Source organism: Cavia porcellus, unplaced genomic scaffold, assembly GCF_034190915.1.
Source record: "Cavia porcellus strain 051 isolate PalLab524CR breed Dunkin Hartley unplaced genomic scaffold, mCavPor4.1 scaffold_13, whole genome shotgun sequence".
Taxonomy (NCBI): domain Eukaryota; kingdom Metazoa; phylum Chordata; class Mammalia; order Rodentia; family Caviidae; genus Cavia; species Cavia porcellus.
This window is the reverse complement of record NW_026947496.1, coordinates 45,905,673-45,925,380: the sequence shown is the minus strand read 5'-3', so window position 1 is coordinate 45,925,380 and position 19,708 is coordinate 45,905,673. Positions and strand designations below refer to the sequence as shown.

At 40.1% G+C, this 19,708-nt stretch overlaps 1 protein-coding gene and 1 long non-coding RNA gene across 4 annotated transcripts in view; one reads left to right on the top strand and one right to left on the bottom strand.

The window, feature by feature from the left end:
• Atp5f1c (ATP synthase F1 subunit gamma) overlaps positions 1 to 6,848 on the top strand; it is a 23,780-nt gene extending 16,932 nt beyond the window's left edge. Inside the window, exons 4-10 of one of the 3 annotated variants that reach the window (XM_005005248.4) lie at positions 157 to 361; positions 1,035 to 1,178; positions 1,258 to 1,322; positions 2,395 to 2,550; positions 3,102 to 3,198; positions 5,862 to 5,898; positions 6,706 to 6,848. In XM_005005248.4, coding sequence (XP_005005305.2) covers positions 157 to 361; positions 1,035 to 1,178; positions 1,258 to 1,322; positions 2,395 to 2,550; positions 3,102 to 3,198; positions 5,862 to 5,868 — 674 coding nt within the window. In that variant the 3' untranslated portion in view covers positions 5,869 to 5,898; positions 6,706 to 6,848. Of the gene's footprint in view, positions 1 to 156; positions 362 to 1,034; positions 1,179 to 1,257; positions 1,323 to 2,394; positions 2,551 to 3,101; positions 3,203 to 5,861; positions 5,899 to 6,705 lie in introns of those variants that run through there. The other 2 variants (XM_013156446.3, XM_003473517.5) reach the window with 2 other exon arrangements.
• Positions 2,069 to 19,708, bottom strand: LOC134478552 (uncharacterized). Its single transcript, XR_010051260.1, has 2 exons — positions 19,593 to 19,708; positions 2,069 to 8,456 (listed from the first exon to the last, which is right to left on the bottom strand). It is a non-coding gene; the product is annotated as an uncharacterized LOC134478552 (long non-coding RNA).

The following is a 19,708-nucleotide window of genomic DNA, read 5'->3' as shown; positions in this document are numbered from 1 at the left end:
CAGTAACTACCCTGATATTTGATTATACTAGTCAAGTGCTATGTAGACTTTTGTGCATATTTTGAAAACACCTCACCATTTTATAAATCGGGGATTGTTGCTGTATTTAATATGAATTGCATATTTAAAAGACTGTTTGCCTTTTTTGTTTGTAAGCTCTATATGAAAAAGCTGATATTAAGGTACCTGAAGACAAGAAGAAACACCTTCTCATCGGTGTGTCCTCAGATCGAGGGCTTTGTGGTGCTATTCATTCCTCAGTCGCTAAACAGATAAAAAATGAGGTGGCCACACTCACAGCAGCTGGAAAAGAGGTCATGATCGTTGGAATTGGTGATAAAATCAGGGGCATACTTTCCAGGCAAGTTAAATATATGTTGTTCATGTTCAGGAGGTAGTAGGCATTAAGTAAATGGAGGCATCTTTGATATTAAGCAACATCTTTTTTTTGTATACTTAGAGATTGTGTTTTGTTTTTATATTTTTGAGTACATATTAAAATATACATAATTTCCCCACTTTTTTTTTAATGCTTTGCATAATTGAATACAGTGGAAATAACCTAAGCTATGGGCACTAAGCCAAACAAGGACTTTGAGGAGCTGTCACAGCCTGGAAACAATAGTTCCAGAAAGGAACAATAGTTCATTGGTATTAAAAGGAGAAAAATAAAGAGAATATAAAGTAACAAAGGTGAAAGTTTTAGTCCTTAGTCATTTGCTGAAGGAAAGGAATAAGGATAATGTATAAAACAACTTAACTCAGACAACCATCGCCACCCACATCCTCCCAAAAAACTTGATCTGGCCGGGCATGGAGGTGCATACCTGTAATCCTCAGCGCGTGGGAGGGTGAGGCATAAAGATCACCATGGATCCAAGGCCAGCCTGGGCTATATAGTGAGTTCAAGGCCAGCCTGAACTGTATAGCAAGATCCTGTCTCAAAAAATAAAATCTTGATCTATCATGATGTTTTTGCCTTGTTCCCTATATTCTTTCAACACAAGCATTCTATTAATTTATGTGATTTTTAGGACTCATTCTGACCAATTTCTGGTGACATTCAAAGACGTGGGAAGAAAACCTCCTACTTTTGGAGATGCATCCGTCATTGCTCTTGAATTACTAAATTCTGGATATGAGTTTGATGATGGCTCTATCATTTTTAACCGATTCAGGTAAGAAACTTTTTTTCTTTTATATTTGTGTTTTAAAAATAACTATTTTGAGATTTATATTTGCTTTTGTCATTTCTAGGTCTGTTATCTCCTATAAGACAGAAGAAAAGCCCATCTTTTCTCTTAATACCATTGCAAGTGCTGGTAAGTGTTTTTTATATGACAAGTATGTTTGGATTTGGAAAGGAGAAATTGTGTACTTTAAAGAAAATACTGTTCATCAGGATGCCAGTTACCTTTGGGAGCTGTTTAAAGGAGCACTGTGTGTTAGTGGCTTCCATACCTTACTCCAGTTGTTGTTTGACAGGTGCTACCCTGTTTTTTTCATGAACTGAACAAATGTGTCTACTGAGAGCTATGTTTCCTGTTCTCCAGGGTTGAAGTGCCTCACTGGAAACTGGCTTTACAATCTGTGTATGTGAACTCTTTAAGTACAGTGCCACCAGAAGCTCTAGAGTAGAGCTTTGAACAGTGTTTACAATGGATTTACATTGGCCACTCAAATCTTATTTTGTTGTTTGAATAAAATTATCTTTGCAGTGAAGCATCCTAAAAATAATACTCTGGAATTTATTTTTTCCAAGTTTTTTTCCCTCAATTATATGTACCATATTTCCGTTTTGTGTGTATTTTTTACATTTTAATGTCTTTGAAATTACAATGCCTCAATTACCCAATGATAGGCCACACTTTTCGTTCTGTTTTTTTTTAAATTATTATTGAGTGCTCACACCAAATACTGCTAGATGCTGTTCAGTGGATGTCACAGCAATGAAATGTAGTAGCCGTTTTAAATGTCAGCTTCTTAATATTTCAGTTAGATTTCTGAAGCAGAACTTCAGATGTTTGGTTGTCACATTAGTTTGCTGAATAAGAAACAATCAGACAGATTGTTTGACTTTTTTTTTTTTGTGGTACCAGGGATCAAACTCACGACCTTGCACTTGCCAAGAAGGCACTTATGCTGCTAAGCTAAATCCACAGCCCCTATTTGACTTACCTTAAAATGGTTTCTGCTATATAAGAATTTTTGTAGTAGTGAGTTGTTCCTGATGAAATCAGTCTTTGCCCCATTGAACTTTTTTTTTTTGGTCTTTTTCGTTTTTTGTCCGTACCAGGGATCGAACTCACGACTGCCTGCTTGCAAGGCAGGCGCTTATGCCGCTGAGCTAAATCCCCAGCCCCTGCCCCATTTAACTTGAACTTCTTTTAACAGAGAGCATGAGCATCTATGATGATATTGATGCCGATGTGCTGCAGAATTACCAAGAGTACAGTCTGGCCAACATTATCTACTACTCCCTGAAGGAATCTACCACCAGTGAGCAGAGTGCCAGGATGACAGCGATGGACAATGCTAGCAAGAACGCTTGTAAGTGCGCTATGGTGACTGCGCTAACACTGGCTGGGTCACTTGGCACAGGGCCAGCACCAGGGAGCACTGGTGGAAGCTCACAGTGTTTCTCTGCTGAGTGTCTTCCTCGGAGTAGTTTTAAAAATGCTAACCAAGTATTCTGTGCCTCAGAGAATATATCTTACTTCATAGGTAGTAGACTTGTAAGAATGTGAAAAGCCTGTGAAAGATCTTTGTATAAACTTGGTTCTGAAAGGCCACTTTGGGAATCCAAAAAGAAATTGTCTTTTTTTCTCTTTTTGTGGTACTGGAGATTGATTTGATCCGTGGCTTTTGCACTAAGCTAAATTCACACTTTTTTTATTCCTTCAATTTTTGTTCTGAGACAGATCTCACAAAATTGTGTTGGCTGGGCTTGAGCTTGCCATCCTCAGCCTCCTACAGGGCTAGGATTACATATGTATACCACTGGTCCAGCTCTTCCTTTACATTAAGCAACAAGGTTGGTTAACTAGTTGTTCTCTTCTGCTTTTGGATTTTGTCATCCAGTCTTTGTGTTTTATTTGCAGCTGAGATGATTGATAAATTGACTTTGACATTCAATCGCACTCGCCAAGCCGTCATCACCAAAGAGTTGATTGAGATCATCTCTGGTGCAGCAGCTCTGTGAGTAACTGAATTGTTACCCTTGGGTGTTTTCTCGTCTCCTTTGTGCACCTTTAACCTTTGCATGCAGATGTTTTCTGTTTTTTGTGTTTGTTAAAGTGAAAAGGATTCATTGCTGAATCTTGACTCTTTAGGCTCTCTGGTTTATTCTGATTGTTTCAACTGAAACGTTGAGGCTTCTCTTCTTTTTAGGGATCAGTATATTGTTAGCTTTCACTTTCCTAAAGTGTTAGAAATAAAGATGTAAATAATTCAGTACCATTTGTATGTCTGTCTTTGGAATTTAAAGCATTGCAGACCACGCTGTCTGAATTTTAGGACTACTTTTACATTTGGTTTTTTAAACCACTTAATAGTGTTAGGGTCCAGGAATTTTTAAAATCATTTTCCCTATATTAGAACTATAAGATAATACAGCTTTCCTCAAGAAAATGTTGTGATTGTTAAGACATTGTTAATGTTTGTGAAACAAAAGGTAACATCATGACAATTTCATTCAAAAGTTAGTAAGTTGAATATGTGCAGAGTGCAATGCTGGGCACAATGTTTAGGATTTGATTCTCTTTCAATAGGTTGAGAAAGCACAGGGTAACTGATGAAAGATAAAATGTATAGTGAGTTATCTTTGATTCATTCCATCTTACTTCTTCCTAATTGGTCATGTACTAGATACTGAAGCTATAATGCTGACAGTCTTTGTTTTCTGGGAGCTAAGTCTTAACTGAGAAGACAAATAACTAAATAATAAATTACACAGCAAACTGTAGCACAGAGCTACATTTGAAAAGTTTATTAAAGTAGGGAAGGGGCAGCAGTATGTGACCCATGGGCCTAAACTACAGTATTCACAGAAAAGAAAATTGCTGATCTTTGAGAGTATATTATGAAGAAAGTAACAGAACTTGTTCTTTAGAATATGATGGTTCTACAGAAACAGCCTAGCTTCATGTATGTGGGCATATATTTTCTGGCCATCAGTACTCTTTTCAGTCTAATCCCTCACCATTTCTGGCTTACTTAATCCTCAGCCACCTTGATCTACATCTAGGTCTCCAAATCTGCTCCAATTCTTCTCTCATCTCCAAGGAGGTGCCCGGGACTTCAAACTTTTTTGTACTTTTTGAAATCACGATCCTGCTAAGTCACTAAATTGCCCAGGCTGGACTAAACTGTAATCATCCTGCTTAGCCTCCCAGAGTCCTGGGATTGTAACTGTTCTTTTGCTTTGATTCCTTTCTCTTTCCTTTCTCTTGCTTTGATTCATCTGAGAGCCTCCTACTTACCCTTCCTAACTGGGTTAGGGGAACCTTTTCTTCTACCAGACACTCCTTCATGTTTGAGCAAGGTATTCTTATCCCAGTGCCTCTGTTATTTTTACACTTCTTACATTATTTCAGGAATTGCCTTTTAATTTGATCATATGCTTGAGACTAGGGTAGGATCTCGTTCTAAAACTAACTGAAAGCCAGGCATGATGGCACACGCCTGTAATCCCAGCATCTAGGAGGCTGAGGCAGGACTGCTGTGCTTTTTTTTTTTTCTTTTGACTGCTGTGATTTTGAGGCCAGCCTGAACTGCATAGTGAAACCCTGTTTCAAAAAAACAAAACAAAACAACAAAAAAACCTAATTGAGCCAATGGAGGTTATTGTGTAAGTTGCTAGTCGACCTCATCAGCTCTGCAATCGTAAGCATTTTTCCTTCTCTTACATTGTTTCCTAAGCATGGTTTTCTTAGGAGAATCCAATCACTTGATCTGTGCACAAGTGTTCTATTGGTGTCTTAAATATTGTTTCATGATGTTTCATGATGTCCAGCATGGTTGGCTTGGTTGAGACTCTGTAGTGAGGCTTTGTCACCTTAAACAGACAAAGCTAGTCACTGTTAAGTCCTGTGCTGTTGTTAGGCTGATTTCTGCTTGGATGCTAAATTTGAGAAGGCCTAGGGACTGTGACGAATCCAGAGAAATCATAGTTCTTTTTGGCTTTTGCAAAACCAGTATTAGGTTTGGACTGTAGGATACAAGTTCTGCAAAACTCAGGACCAGGCTCTTCTTTCTTGATTAAGAGAGTAGAAATCTTACTAAAAGTAACAAAATCAAGGGAAATGAGAGGGTGGGGGAATTAGGACATAAAACTATTATTTAGAAAAAGGAATTCAGACAACTGAAAATTACCTATTAAATTTTCACTGTCTAGAAAAGTAGTCTGCTTCCTTATTTTTAAAGTTAGTTGTGTAGTCTAAGGTTGTATTATTTATATGAGTGGACTTACGTGCTTTGTAACCTGTTTATTTTTATGATTTGAAATTTTAATATTTAATGCTGATACATATTACTAGTAGTAAAATTAAAAGCGTGATTAATCATAATATTTGGTGACAAGTATACCAGTTTCAAATCTCTTAATGTATGTTCCTTATAGAAAAAATAGTAATTTAAATTATATCTTCAGCCTACCTATTTGCATGAATATATTTTTATTGCTTCTAACCAGACTGGAATCTATAACTTTTTATATCATTGAGATGGTTTTAAAGGAATGTTATGGTTAAGTATTTATATGATATACTTAAGGTAGCATCTAAAGAAATGACTGTGATTAACTTGCATGGGATGCCTCTTGACCTGCTTGTTTTGTGTTTTTCTTCTAATATAATAACCAGGGATTAATGAAAGTCAAGTTCCATCCTCAGACAAGAGGTAAAGTTCACTCACCCTTCCCATTCACCTTCAGAAAGGAAACCTAGACAAATATAACTGAAGTTAATTTAGCAATAACAAAACTGCTTTTCTAAGCCGGGCATGGTGGCACACGCCTGTAATCCCAGCACTTGGGAGGCTGAGGCAGGAAGACTGTTGTAAGTTCAAGACCAACCTAGGGCTACAAAGTAAGCTCAAGGCCTGCCTGAGCTGCATGGTGAGACCCTGTCTCAAAAAGACCAAAAAAAAAAAAAAAAGAATGAAAGAAAGAAAATGCTTCTCTAAGAGATTTCAGATTGGTAGGCCAATTTATAGCAGCAGCTATAAAGTGGATGCACTATTAATGGATGCACATGGGCAGTACTAGTGGATTTTGTTTGTTTGCATTTATTAAATACATTGGTCGTAGAAAATATAAATGTAGGATATAAGCTTTAAGGATAGAGAGCATTATCTTGAAATATTAATTGTAGTTTAGTGAAGGTGGTTCTCAAACTGAATGGTCTCAGATCCCTTTAATGTCTAATTTAAAAGAAGCACCTAGATTCTCGACTCTTTACCTATTTTCTTGTGATGTCATATATCTTGAGCAAAGTAATTGTGTACTCTGTGAAAACAACAAGAATATCAGACAACAGTATTCTTATGAACCCATGAATGGGTCCACAGCCCCAAATCTGAGAACTACTGGGACATTTTATAAATATTTTTAGTTCTTTATACCCCATTTAAATGTTACCTCTTAATATTATTTTCACCCCCAAAACTAAAGTTTGATTTTTACTTGTACTGTACTTTCTTTTTCAGGTAAAGAAGAAAATTCAGCAAGTTGATTTTGTTTTTAGCTTACTGCTGTTTTTGTCAGAAGAAACGTGGTCCACTGTTTGAATTACTAAAGACAGCAAGATGTTTATAAATTACCTTATAATAAACAACTTACAATAAGAAAATCACTTTTGTTCATTTGTTATTTATTTTTGGTACCAGGGATCAAACTCATGACCTCGCACTTGACAGGTAGCTACTTGTGCCACTGAGCTAAATCCCTGTAGCTGCACTTGTAGAGAACACTGCCGTGCGCTCCATGTTTTCAGCTGGACTTGTGCAGGACATTGCCATGGGATCCAGGCCAGCAGTTGAATTTTTTGGGTTTCCAGTGTGTGGACAGATTTCTTGTGCTCTTCTGCATTTGACTTTTAGAGTGAATATTATAAAATTATCATAAAGTATGTATCCTGTATCAAATCTATTCCCTTGTAAACTCTAACACTTACAATGGATTGAACACAGCAATACAGTAGCAGGCACAGACCTGTAAAGTGAGCAGTGCTGCTTCTAATGTACAGGATGCAGGAAGAAACTGGTGGATGCTTGGTTGTCCTGTAGCTCCCTGAGAGTTCTGAATGGGTTAGTGACAGGCTGTGAGGAACAGGTCACAACTAAGACCCTAGGTGGTGGGGTAGTACAGCAGTTAGAGTGAACCTGCCCCAGGACTGGTAAAGTGCTCTTTCGGGGATGTCTAGGTGAATCACAAAGGTGTGACCCTGGGTCAACATCTGGTCCCTTGTTCCTTTTCTAGTATTGCTGCTTTCCTGTTTGTCCTCTACTACTATGTTCCTGCCTTGCAGTCAGCTGATTGGACAGAAATCATGAGCAGAATTAAATCTTGCAAGTTGTAGGTGTGGTGGTGTCCAGGCAACTGGAGAACTGCCTCATCCTCATAAGCCACTGGGATTACAGCAGTTTGCCACCACACACCTGATGTCTGAACTTTTGTATGATTCTTCAAAAATCTGGGGGTTTTTTTGATGGTGCTGGTGCTGTGGATCAAACCCAAGGCTTTGAGTATGCTAAGCATGCTTGCTACCACTGAGCCATATCATCTGTCCCTTCTGAAAGCTTTTAGGTCTGTCCTCATTATTCTCAAAGTTCAAAGCACTAATCCTTGTATGGATCCTTTTTATACACTTTGTTGAACACTTACGCCTTTAGCTATGGAAACAAACAAATAAAAATCTATAATCCAGGGACTTTTTCTCTTGTGCTGGATTGAACCAGGACCATCACACTGAGCTTTATCCTCAGACCTTATTTTCAAACAGGGTCTCACTAAATTGCCCACACTGAGCTCAAATTTTCAATCCTCCTGCCTCAGTCTTCCACAGTGCTGGAATTATAGGGATATATACCACACTCAGCTTCCACACTGATGGTTTCATCAGTTATTTCATTAATGTGTTGATTTTGTGCTTTCCATTTTCTGAAACACCTGTTCATCTTCTGTTCTTTGGGTTTTCCGTCTCTCTCTCTCTCTTTTTTTTTTTTTTCCTACTTTTTCTGAACTTTGTAATTCTATTTTTTGCTCTCTGGGAATTCCTTTTAAATAGTTCCTTAAGATACTGATTTTACTTATTTTGATGTTATCTCTGCAAGGTGTCTAGTTTTCATGCCCTAATGGATTGGCAAGCTTTTTCTGTGAAGGGTAGGTACCGTTTTTAGGTTTTCTGGAATCCACAGGGTCTCTGCTGCATATTCTTTGATTCTTTTTTCATATAAACCTGTAGAAAAATATAAAACATTCCTTAGTGTATTGGCCCCAGTTTGCCTGCCCACTCTTGTTCCAAGCTCCCCTAGATGCCTGGGGATCCATGTTTGTCTTCCTATGTTGAAGAATGATTAGAAGCTCTTAATTTATGAGTAAGGCTTTCTCTGGGAGCTTCACTAGGGTGACCTAGGTCACTTATTGTTCACCTCTCCTGCCAGCATCTTTAGGTCTCTCCTTGTCTGCTCTGATTCAAACTCAATCAGAGAATGAAGGCTTGAAAGTCAGCAGGCAGGAACCAATTCTGGTGGGGAAGTGGCTAAAAGAATTTCAGCACCCCCTTTTCCAGCCAGCACAGGTATCATCAATATTTAAAGGACCTGATAGCCTAGGTGCTTGCTTCTCTCCAAAGAATAAGCTTATGGGCAGCTGCCAAGGTCAGGGTAGCTATCACCTAAAGCTGCCATGTAGGGGAAAGAATCCAGAGTGAAAATTATTGCCATTTCCTGTTGTTTCCTCTTTAGTTCTCTTAGCTCTTGTGAATTTATCTTTTAAGAAGAAACAAACCCCCTTGAAGTTTCAGTAGTGTATGGGATGAATGAAATTGGGTATGTGTGTGTTTCATTTAGAATACCAGTGGAAATCCAGGTAAGGATTTTTACAACATAGGCATTGTATTATGCATTAACTTTAGACTTGACATTCTGCATTGATAGAGAGCCTACTTACTGATGGACAGAAGGGTTCCCAGTGTTCTAGTACTTTCCAAGTGCTGAATGAGCAGCACTCTTGGGCAAGTATTTGTACAGTCGCATTTGCATAGATTTAAGTTATTAGAGATGGAATTGATGATTCAATCTACGTACATTTAAAAGTTTAGTAGAGCTGAGCGTAGTGACACTCCTGTAATCCCAGCACTTGGAAGGCTGAAGCAGGAGGATCATTGCAAGTTCAAGATCAGCCTGGGCTACAAAGTGAGCCCAAGGCCAGCCTGAACTGCATAGCTAGATTGTCTCAAAGAGACAAAAAAATAAAATGAAAGTTTAAAACACACTGCCAAGTGAGACTCTAAATTTGAATCTTAAGTGAGAATGAGTCTTCCTACTCTAAACTCTTATCTGTAATCTTTAACAGTATGGTGGGTGAAAAAACATTTATTCCCCTCCCTCCACCCCCATGGAATGGAGGTTAAACCAAGAGCCTTTGCACTAAGTACATCTCTAGCCATTTTTCAGTTTTCTCAGATAAGGTCTCGCTAAATTATCCAGGTAGGACTAGAATGTAGGATCTTCCTGCCTCAGCCTCCCAAGTGCTTTACTGGCTGGCTGCCCTTTTTAAAAACAGCTTTTCTCATTAAAATATAAGTCCTCTTCACATCAGTGCATTTAATGTAGCATTTTGTAAGCTGGCAACATACTGTGGCTATGATTAGATAAGTGCATTGTCGAGACTTCTGGGAGAACATGGCGGATAGATAACAGCAGCTATGGAGGCTCTCTGAGTTAGCCAGCTTAGAATCCAGGAATGGTGCGGTGTGAGGAGTCCTAAGCAAAGGGAGATATACCCTGCCGACCCAGGAATGAACTAAGCTGAGAGAAACCAACTGGAAATGCAATCCCAGTGCTATACCCAGAACAGATAAAATCTCAGCGCTGAAGCTGGAACCCGCGATTTGAATTGCCTGCCGCCACCTGCTGCCGCTGCTGCATCTGAATTGGCACAGCAGGGACAGAGACACGAAAGCTCTGAGAGTGGGAATCAGCAAACCGAATTGAGAGCAGGACTGGTGGGGAGCCCTGCATCAACCTATGGTGAGTGAGAGGAACGGGGACCTTTCCATAGACTAGGAGGGTCCAACAGAGGACATTCTGGGACAGGGCAGACTAGCCAGAACAGGACGCTGCAGTGACTTTAGTCGCATATTTCCCTCTCAAGCGGGATTGGTGGGGAGCGCTTGGCCTGGGTGAGCCTTGGACTAAGACCCAGTAGGCTAGCCCAAACTAGGTCCCACCACCTGGTGGTGCACCCTAGCAGTGAAGCCTTCAGTAGATTGACTAACCTGGAGGGGCAGGCCCAGCAGAGGCTGCCCAGGTCTGTGTCTCCTTAGTACAGTGCAGTGGGCAGGAACACCTAGCCGGCACAATTCAAACAAACTGTAACCCACAAAGAAAGAAATTGGGCCTCCTATATATGCTTATATGGAAGGAAGAAAAAGTATGGGAAGAGGGAGCAACAAGAAAGGGTCCTCAGCCCCCAATCCTGAGAATACTGATCCAGGAAAGGTAAATGCAAAGGAGAATGAGGACAGAAAACATGCAATATCAGGCATGGCACCAACAGACAAAGCCATATCTCCAGAGCCTCATAGACAAGTTCAAAAGTGAAGTATTTAATGAAGTAAAGCAAGATACAAGTAGAATAGTTACAGAAATGCTAAGCACCGCCCAAGAAAAAACAGATGGTGAAATGGAAGAACAGAAAAAAAGGGGACAATTGTTTGATGGAGAAAATAGAGAAAACATAGAATACATGAAGCAGGTTCAAAGAGATTACCAGGAAACTAAAAACGCTATTGAAAGTTGGCATAACAGCTTGAAAGAAACGAAGGATAGATTATCTGAACTGGAGGACAGATTTGTAATGTGGGAGCAGGAAATGAAAAACTTCTTAAAAATAACAAAAACAGCAATAATACAAAGGCTAGAAGATGATAAGAGGATTTATAACTTAAGAATTAGGAACGTAAAAGAAGAAGTAGGGACAAACAAATGAACTTCAAAAGCTATTCATAGAAATAATCCAGGAGAATTTCCCTAATTTGGCAAAACGTAAAGATACTCAGATGTATGAGGCATTCAGGAGCCCAGCCACCTACAACCCAAACAGAGCTACACCCAGGCATATAATAATCAAAATTCCAGAAATACAATATAAGAACAGAGTATTAAAAGCTGTCAGAGACAAGAAACAGATCCCTTACAAGGGAACACCCATCAGAATTACAGACTTCTCAGCACAAACCATCAAATCACGAAGAGCATGGGGGGAAATAATTCAAGCTTTGAAAGATAATAACCTCCAGCCACGATTGATATATCCTGCATAACTGTCCCTAGAAATTGATGGAAAAACAAGGTGCTTCCAGGACAAAGAGGAACTAGGGGAATTTGCAACCACCAATTCAACTCTACAGAGAATACTGCAGGATATTCTAAAAAAGGAAAATACCAAGATTCCAGAAACAGTGGTAGAGAGGCCACAATGAATGGAGCAGAAAGCGAAATGAAGAAGAAAAACTGACAACAGAAATGAGGCAGAGAAGGTTGGATGTTAGGAACAGCTATTTTGGAGAAAACAAGGTATCATAATAGCTAGTGCTGATTTAGTATCATCTTGTTTTGAAGTCCCATCAAGCTTTTGTCTTCTGTCTCCATTGGTCTTAACAGGTTGTATCTTATTGGATTTTATTATATGTGATAATATAAACAAAAACTTTTATCGACAAGATTATATAGAAACCACTGTTCATTTTCTGTTAGTTGGTTCTAAATACCCTGTGATATTGTCATTCTTTTGAATGGTTTTACATTGTCTTGTTATGTTTGATGCTACAGTATACGAAGTTATAATCAAAGATTTCAAGGAAAGAGACACTATGGGAACTACTTTTATGTCAGGATATCTGGTGGTGAAACACTATTTTGCTTAAATAGTTATGTTTTGACCTGTGCTGTTTTGTTGTTATGTCTTCTTTTATCTCAATCTCCTTTTTTAATTATTTTTTCTTTTTAATTAAGGAAAAAATAAATAAAATAGAGCAGGATATATTATAGTAACCCACTTTGATTTCCTATTAACTTGATTTGAAACCCTGTATTGCTCTCATCGTCTTGTTTTGACTGATTTTCCTCTATTCTGTTTTGCTTGATAATACCAAGTTCTAGAGTATAGGCAACAACTGTGAAGACAATAAGATTCATTATGATGCCCAGTCTGGTTTGACTATTATCTTCTTTTGAAGTCCTGTAATGTCTCCAATGTTTTGGTTTTATTGGTTTTGTTCTTTATGTTTTGATCAATTTTATTATAACTGATGATATAGGCAATTTTTTTTAAGATAGCAAGAGGCATTATGGTAACCATTGTTGATTAACTTGTATTTTGTTTTTACAATATGTATTATGTCCATCCTTTTGATTTGACTGACTCTGTTTTGTTATGTCACATTTGGTTTTACTCTCTTCAAAAAAATAAGAACTGTGGGAGTAATAAAACCCAAAATGTGTAATTGTCATTGTACAAAACAGAGGAAAAGAAAGTTCTGTAAAGGATATAACTGCATGTATATTTAAGTGTATAAGATAGATAACCATTTTACTGAGTTTTGTTGGATCATTCAACAGAACTGTTTGCAGTCTCACTGTTTGAATGTCCACTTTATATGCTTTAATTTTGTAACTTGAACAACTATTTCTAAGACAACAATATGTAATCTATTAACCAGTGATTTCCTACTGTTTATTTTTTCTGAAATTCGGTATAACTTGTACCCTTTTTCTATTTTTTTTTCCTTTTTCTCCTTAAATAAAATTCTATTAAAAATTTTAAAAAAGAATGCATTGTTAAATTTTAAATTTTATTATTTTCAATTGTATTTATTTGTGGTACTGAGACTCAAGCCCAAGACCACATGCATGTTAGGCAAGCACTCTATCACTGAGCTACACCCCAGCTGTCGGGAACTAACCAGCCTGCTAGTCTCAAGTCCTCGCCCAGATGCCACCAGTGAGGAACCAGTCCACTCGTCCAAGATTTCCTCACCCCAAGGTGCCACTTGCAAGGATCTAATCTTGCTACTAGCTTGTTTCCTCTGACCCCTGGGCAAACAAGGATGAATGACAAAGAGATACTGAGTCAGTTTAGTATATGAGGAACCAGAAGGCTCTTGGCTCTTAGTAGGCATAGGAGCCCAGCGCCTGTGGCTTATCCTTGTATTCACCCAGACACAGGTACAACCAATTAAAATAACACAATTCATCTGCCCCATATTACTCAATACATGCTCAGATAAACAACTTCACCTGTGCTGACTTCTCTAGACCCTGCTGTGTGCCATTATCCTGCATGTTACCTTTTTCTTGTGCTCACAGAGGTCAACTAAGCCTCAGTTTGCTTCTGGCCTCCCACATCCAGCCCCTTCTGTTTTTAAATACTAGCTGAAAACTATGTAAAAAAGAAAGCAATACCTAATGAGGGAAAATAGCACTTTTACTAAAGTTTTGTAGTTTTTTTTTGGGGGGGGGGGAGGCTATTTTAACAGATCCATCAAAGAGTTTTAAATAAAATTGAACAAGGCTTTAATTGGCTTTTACAAGCACACATAAGATAATTTGTTCACACAGACTCTAAAGCAGACTGTTTGGGTTAGAATGTTAGCTCAGCCCTAACTACCTGTGACTTTAATCTTTCAGTTCCCTGTGGGACTGTTAGAAAGACAGAGTGAGATAATGTTCACAAAATACTTAAAGAGTCTGACATGGAGTACAGTGCATGTGGTTAAAGTCTAACCTATGTAGACATGGTCATCAGTGCAGAGTAGTTCTCCTGCTGCTTTTATGTATCTGTACTCTTACACTTGGCACATAGAGTGATAATAATTAATTTTATATCCCTAAAAGAGCTCACAATCAGATGTGCTGTCACTGGTGAGCAATGGAGAGACACCCAGCCGCATTCAGGGAAGATGAGTGAACTCTGTAGTCAAGCCAGCCCGGAGGAAGGGACACTACGCTAGGTTCAAGGACTAGTGACTGACAGTACAATTACAGGGCAGCAAAGTGGGGTACAGCATGGCAGGCTACAGAAGGAGAAGCAGCCAAGTCTCAAGTCAGGGTTCAACTATACATTCTGGGAATATCTAGCAGAGAGGAAAAAGGTAACATCCATCTGGAAAGGCTCGCTGGAGACGGGGTTAGACATGTAGGAGTCTTAGGGAGTAAACTCAGAAGCTGACCAACAGAAAGGGAAGTGGAAGAGAGAAGAGGAGATGTAAAGGGTCATAAAAAGAAGTGAGATGTATTTTGTACATGCGCCAGTGCCTCAGGAGGAATGTGATCACTATGTACTGAAAACAGTCTAATAAAAATTGAAATAAAAAGTAGAATAAAAGGTTAAGTTCAACATCCACCCTCCTCCCAGTTACAACTTTTCTTTTTGCTTAGTGTCATAACACTGTGCATTCAATGATAAATGTTTTCCTCTAATAATTTTATTACCTGGGATGTAGCTCACTGTAGAACACCTACCTAGGATGCACTAGGTCTGGGGTTCAGTACTTGGCACTAAAAAAAGGCTTACTGCACAACTTAAACCACTATTCTATTTTCTCAAAACATCTCATAGTACCTAACTTGCTAAATCTTTCAAATTCAACATAAGACTGAATTTTCATTATTGCATCTCTTTATTTTCTGTAATTTGATTTTTTTTTTTAGTACTAGGGATTGAACTCAGGACCGTGTGTTGCCAGGCAGGTGCTTATGCTGCTGAGCTACTATATCCTCAACTCTGTAATTGGATACTTTTGAATTTACTGTGTCCTTCTGCTTTAAAACAATATTTGCAGTTTTCAGGAACTATTATTATTATTATAAATGAAGGCTTGAAAATTGCTGGCACTGAGCTCCTGGTGATATCACATGGATCCAAGTGATACCCTTTAGGAAGTTGAGTCCTTGGGTTCCCAGCTATAAACCCTCTCCTAGCACTACTCTCTTCCCTTGTCTCTGCCATGTTATCCTTTTCTTTTCCTCACCCACCAAGACTAAACAGCAAAGATCTGGATCTCTGCTCTCAAGCAGAAAGTGCAGCCTCAGCTCTTAGGTCCCACCATGTTCCCTGCAGACAGCTGGGCTCCGATGCCCTCCAGCTGCTTTCCACTTCCACTGCCACGGCTCCCACAAGTGCTTCTTGTCTGCTTGCCCCCAGCTGCCCACTTCGAAATCTACTTGAAAACAGAGCTTTGTTGAGATATAATCTATATACCATAAAACTCACCTTTTGAGAGTATAAAATGTAGTGTTTGGATCAATACAGTTGTGCTCTCATTTCATACACTAACACAAGATGAATTCTTCTGAAACACATTTATTTTTTGGTCCCTGACTATTAGGTGCCATGCTTATGCTACTGGACATTTATCAGTGAATGAACCAAGCAGCCTCTGCCTCTGAAATCTACAGCCAGCGTGGTGGTTACTTTTGTTCCTCCTTCACCACTGAGTTGCAAATAGACATTAGTCACTAATGCAATGAGTGACACTGGTATGAAATGCAAACGTGAGATAAGTTAAGGCAGCATCTTTATATAGCTAATGATTAAACCACCAAGATGAGTCATAACAAAAGAGAACACTTAAGAAGCAGGAAAAGACATCATCAGATAAAGCAAAACTTTGATGTTACTGCAGCTGGGGTTCTCCTTTTGAGAGACAGGAAATAAACGTCTGAGAGGGCTGAAGAAAAGGAACACACAGTTTTGTTTTGTTTTGTTTTGTTTTTTAATTTGAATCAGAGGCATCAGCATATACTGAGGACTTTAAAGTATATATATTTTCTAGTTGTGTCCACTTCAGGGCCTCTGAAGCAGTGATGCCCTTATAATAAAAACTAGCACTCACATCAGCATTCTAAATATCATTCCTCATCAAAATGAACCAGGGCCCCTTAGCAAGGGGGCTACTGCCAAGTTAAGGGCAGGGAAAGCACGAGGTAAGCCTAGAAAAACCAAGTGCCCACAAAGTGAGGAAACTCCATGAGTAACAGTGTCATAGTATGAGAATACAGCAGCCAGCCTGAAAAGGCTCCCTCTGGCCATGTACAGGACAGCATCAAAAGAATCAAGATAACTGTATACAAACCTAGTCCCTGACCACACAGGGATACTTGAAAAGGTGGAGGTGCAGAAGAATGCCTGCTAATCAATGTAAAAGAAATGATCACTTTAAAACCACTGATGTAATCAACCAAAAAAGAGATCACTATAAAATCCTTAGGTGAAAGGTTGTGGAGAGGCAGGCTTTGCAGTCTCAAAGGATCACTCTGAAGATTACATACTAATTTCAAAGTAGGAAAAGGTGACTTGACAATGGAGAGATCTAGCAGATCCCATTGTCACAAGTGATCCGCCTTTGTCACTGCCAAAGGACTGACAACCCTGATGTGATAAGGCCCACTTTCAATGCTTAATCAAAGTGGCAATATAAAGACCTACCTCTTTGCCTGACTCTGGCCACCTCCAAAGGGTTATCTTGGATTTAAAGATATGGTGTAGGATGGAGCATAATGTCTTCCTATGCCAATGATGCTTCCTTCTCTTCTATTTTTCCCCTTCCCTCTTTTCCCTTCTCATCCTCTCTCTTCCTTTATCTTTCTCTTTCTTCCAATCCCACTTCCTGCCCTTCCCTCCCCTCCCCTCCCCCATGTGTTTCTTCCAAGAGTGCCCTTCTGCAGGCTAATCTGCATCTCAGCACATGTCCTGGGTACACAAGTTGGGAGAATTCATGCTGGAGGCATACAAGAGCGTAGACACTAAGAGGGGACTCTAAAGCTGGATCACCTGTAAGGTGGCTGCCTGTAAGGATTTCGGCACTGGTGGAGGAGTACAGAGGTACTTAACGTGGCACAGTGTATCCTTTCCTGAATGTGCAAGCAGTTAGACTTTTACCAGTGATGAACTGGAGCAGCAGAAGAGTAGGCACCAGCTACTCTTGTAGTATGACATATCCATGGATCAGATATAGACGTATGAGGGTCAAGGGACCCTAACATTATAGAGACAAGGTAGCAGTCTTAGCACTTACCAGAAGCCAAGTAAATACCATTATCATGAGAGAAAAACAGGGGAGTGGTCCAGTCTGGTGAGTTACAGAAGCGAGTCAGAGAACAAGGGGCCACAAGATAAAACAGATGGACAGCAACAAGTGGGCTATCTGTATAATCAAAATACTTTGTTGAAATAGGGTCTTGGCCAGGGGTTTATCTCAGTGGCATAAGCACCTGCCTGATAAGCGTGAGGTACTGTGTTCAATCCCTGGTACCAAAAAAAAAAAAAGAAACAAGGTTTTGCTGTATAGTTGAGGCTGACCTTGACTTCACTATATAGCCCAGGTTGGCAATGAACTCATGGCAATCCTTTTGCCTCCGCCTCCTCAGTGCTGGGATTACAGGTGTTCATCATCATGCCTGGCTCAAAATAATTTAAGAATGGGCAATCCAGTTGCGAGAGCAGACACTCCATTAACCAGGCATTGTCCCTGAGTCTGACCAGGTTTTCAGACTGTCACCCTATTGACTGAAGGACTTGGAATCCTGAGGAGGAAGGATGCTGTGACACTACATTGGTAAGATAAGCACCTCTATACCGTCCAAAAGAACTGGCAGCCCTTACTCAGGAAGCCAGCCACTGGGTACACAATGCCCACACATTTGAGAACTGCTGAAGAGAGGGGCAGAGAATGAAGCCAGGAGAAGCAGTCACTGCGTCCCCTGCCGGAAGACAGCATATGGAGGCAGTATCTTGGCCCAGGTTTATAGTCCCACTAAGTGGCTAATTCCCTGATTCCTGAGTGTGTCTTTGGAATAGATCGTACTGGGGTGTTGGCACAACTCACATAGTGTTCCTTATCCTAGCAACAATAACTATGAGAGCAGGAGGGCTGAGAAGATGCCTTTGAAACTGCCCTTACATGCACTGGGCATGGTGGCACACAGCTATATTCCCAACACTTGGGGGGCTAAAGCAGGAGAAATGCCATGAGTTTGAGGCCAGTCTCATGTATGTCGTGAATTCAAGACCAGCCTGGACTACAGAGCAAGACCTTGTTTCAAAAAACAAAACAAAACAAAAAGAATCACCAAGAAAACCAAGTTTACTGCATCAGGATCCCTTGATCCTAAGAACAGCCATGTAATTTGGTAAGAAATAGACACATATTCTGAGCCAGGATTTGCCTTTTTGGCTCATCATGTCCAATTAGCTAGAACCTATACCATGCTGCATTAACTCAAGGGACCGATTTTATTACACAGGAGACGTGGGTGGGTACAGGCCATGAAATCCATGGTGACAGCATGCCAGCTGGAACTGCCTTTTGTAGCCATAGCTGAAGCAGCAGCTCACAGCTAATACTCTGGTACTCCCACCAGGAGGCTATGCACATGTCAAGTCAGTGGCTTTTCTATGGTTCTGGGTTCTCAGCAGGTACATGACCTGGGTTGGAGGCTGGAGTTTCTTTGGACATCATCACTACCAGTGACCAACTAGAGAAGATGTTCTTGTCCCTACAATTCTCGTTTTCCAAGTTTACTACCTTCAATTTCCAAATGGAGTAATACTTTCACGAGGAGACACAGCAGCAGGCCTGCTAAAATGTTAGCTACCTGGATCCTACAGCCAAGGCACAGCAGCACAGAGAAAAGGAAGTCACTACTTTGGTAGTGACTTAAAACATAAGACCTTCGATTTCTAACTTGTATTAAAATAGTATTGCTCTTCGCCAGCATGGTAGCACACACCTGCAGTTTCAGCACTCAGGGGGGCAGAGGCAAGAGGATCCTGACAGTTAGAGGCCGCCTGCGCTACACAGTGAGCTCAGGGACAGCTTGAATTATTTGCTCTTGAGCACTGAGTCTCCATTAAGTGGGGGATGGAGGCTGCCTTTAGTCCTAGCTCTAACCTGAAGAACTATGAATGATATGCCAACAGCTCAGTTTTCATTCAGATTGTATAGTGGCAAACGGCCCCTTCCATCTCATTTAGATTTTTTGTTTTTGTTTTTGGTGTTTTTTTTTTTTTTTAGGGTATTCCTGCGTGGCCCAGTCTGAACTCGCGGTCCTATTGCCTTAGCTTCCCGAGAGCTAAGGTCACAGGCGTGCATGGCCACGCCTGGTTTCATTTATCTATTTATTTACATAAAGCAGAGGCGAGACCAGATCAGATCCTCGTTTTGGAGACCACCTTAAATATTCTTATCTCCGACCTCTCGCTGTTAACTGTCCAATAATATTAACATTTCACTGTCATTTCACCTTCCTCGCCTGCCCCTTAAAACACTGATTTTTCCCCTCTTCCTTTTCCTACCTACCCCCCGTACCTGTTGGCCTTAGGCGTATCCTCGATCACAACTCAGCACCTCTGTTTCCGGCCGACTCCCAGGCCCCAGGGTCGATACCGGAACCATCGCTCTACTCCCAGGGGCGGAGCTTTCTC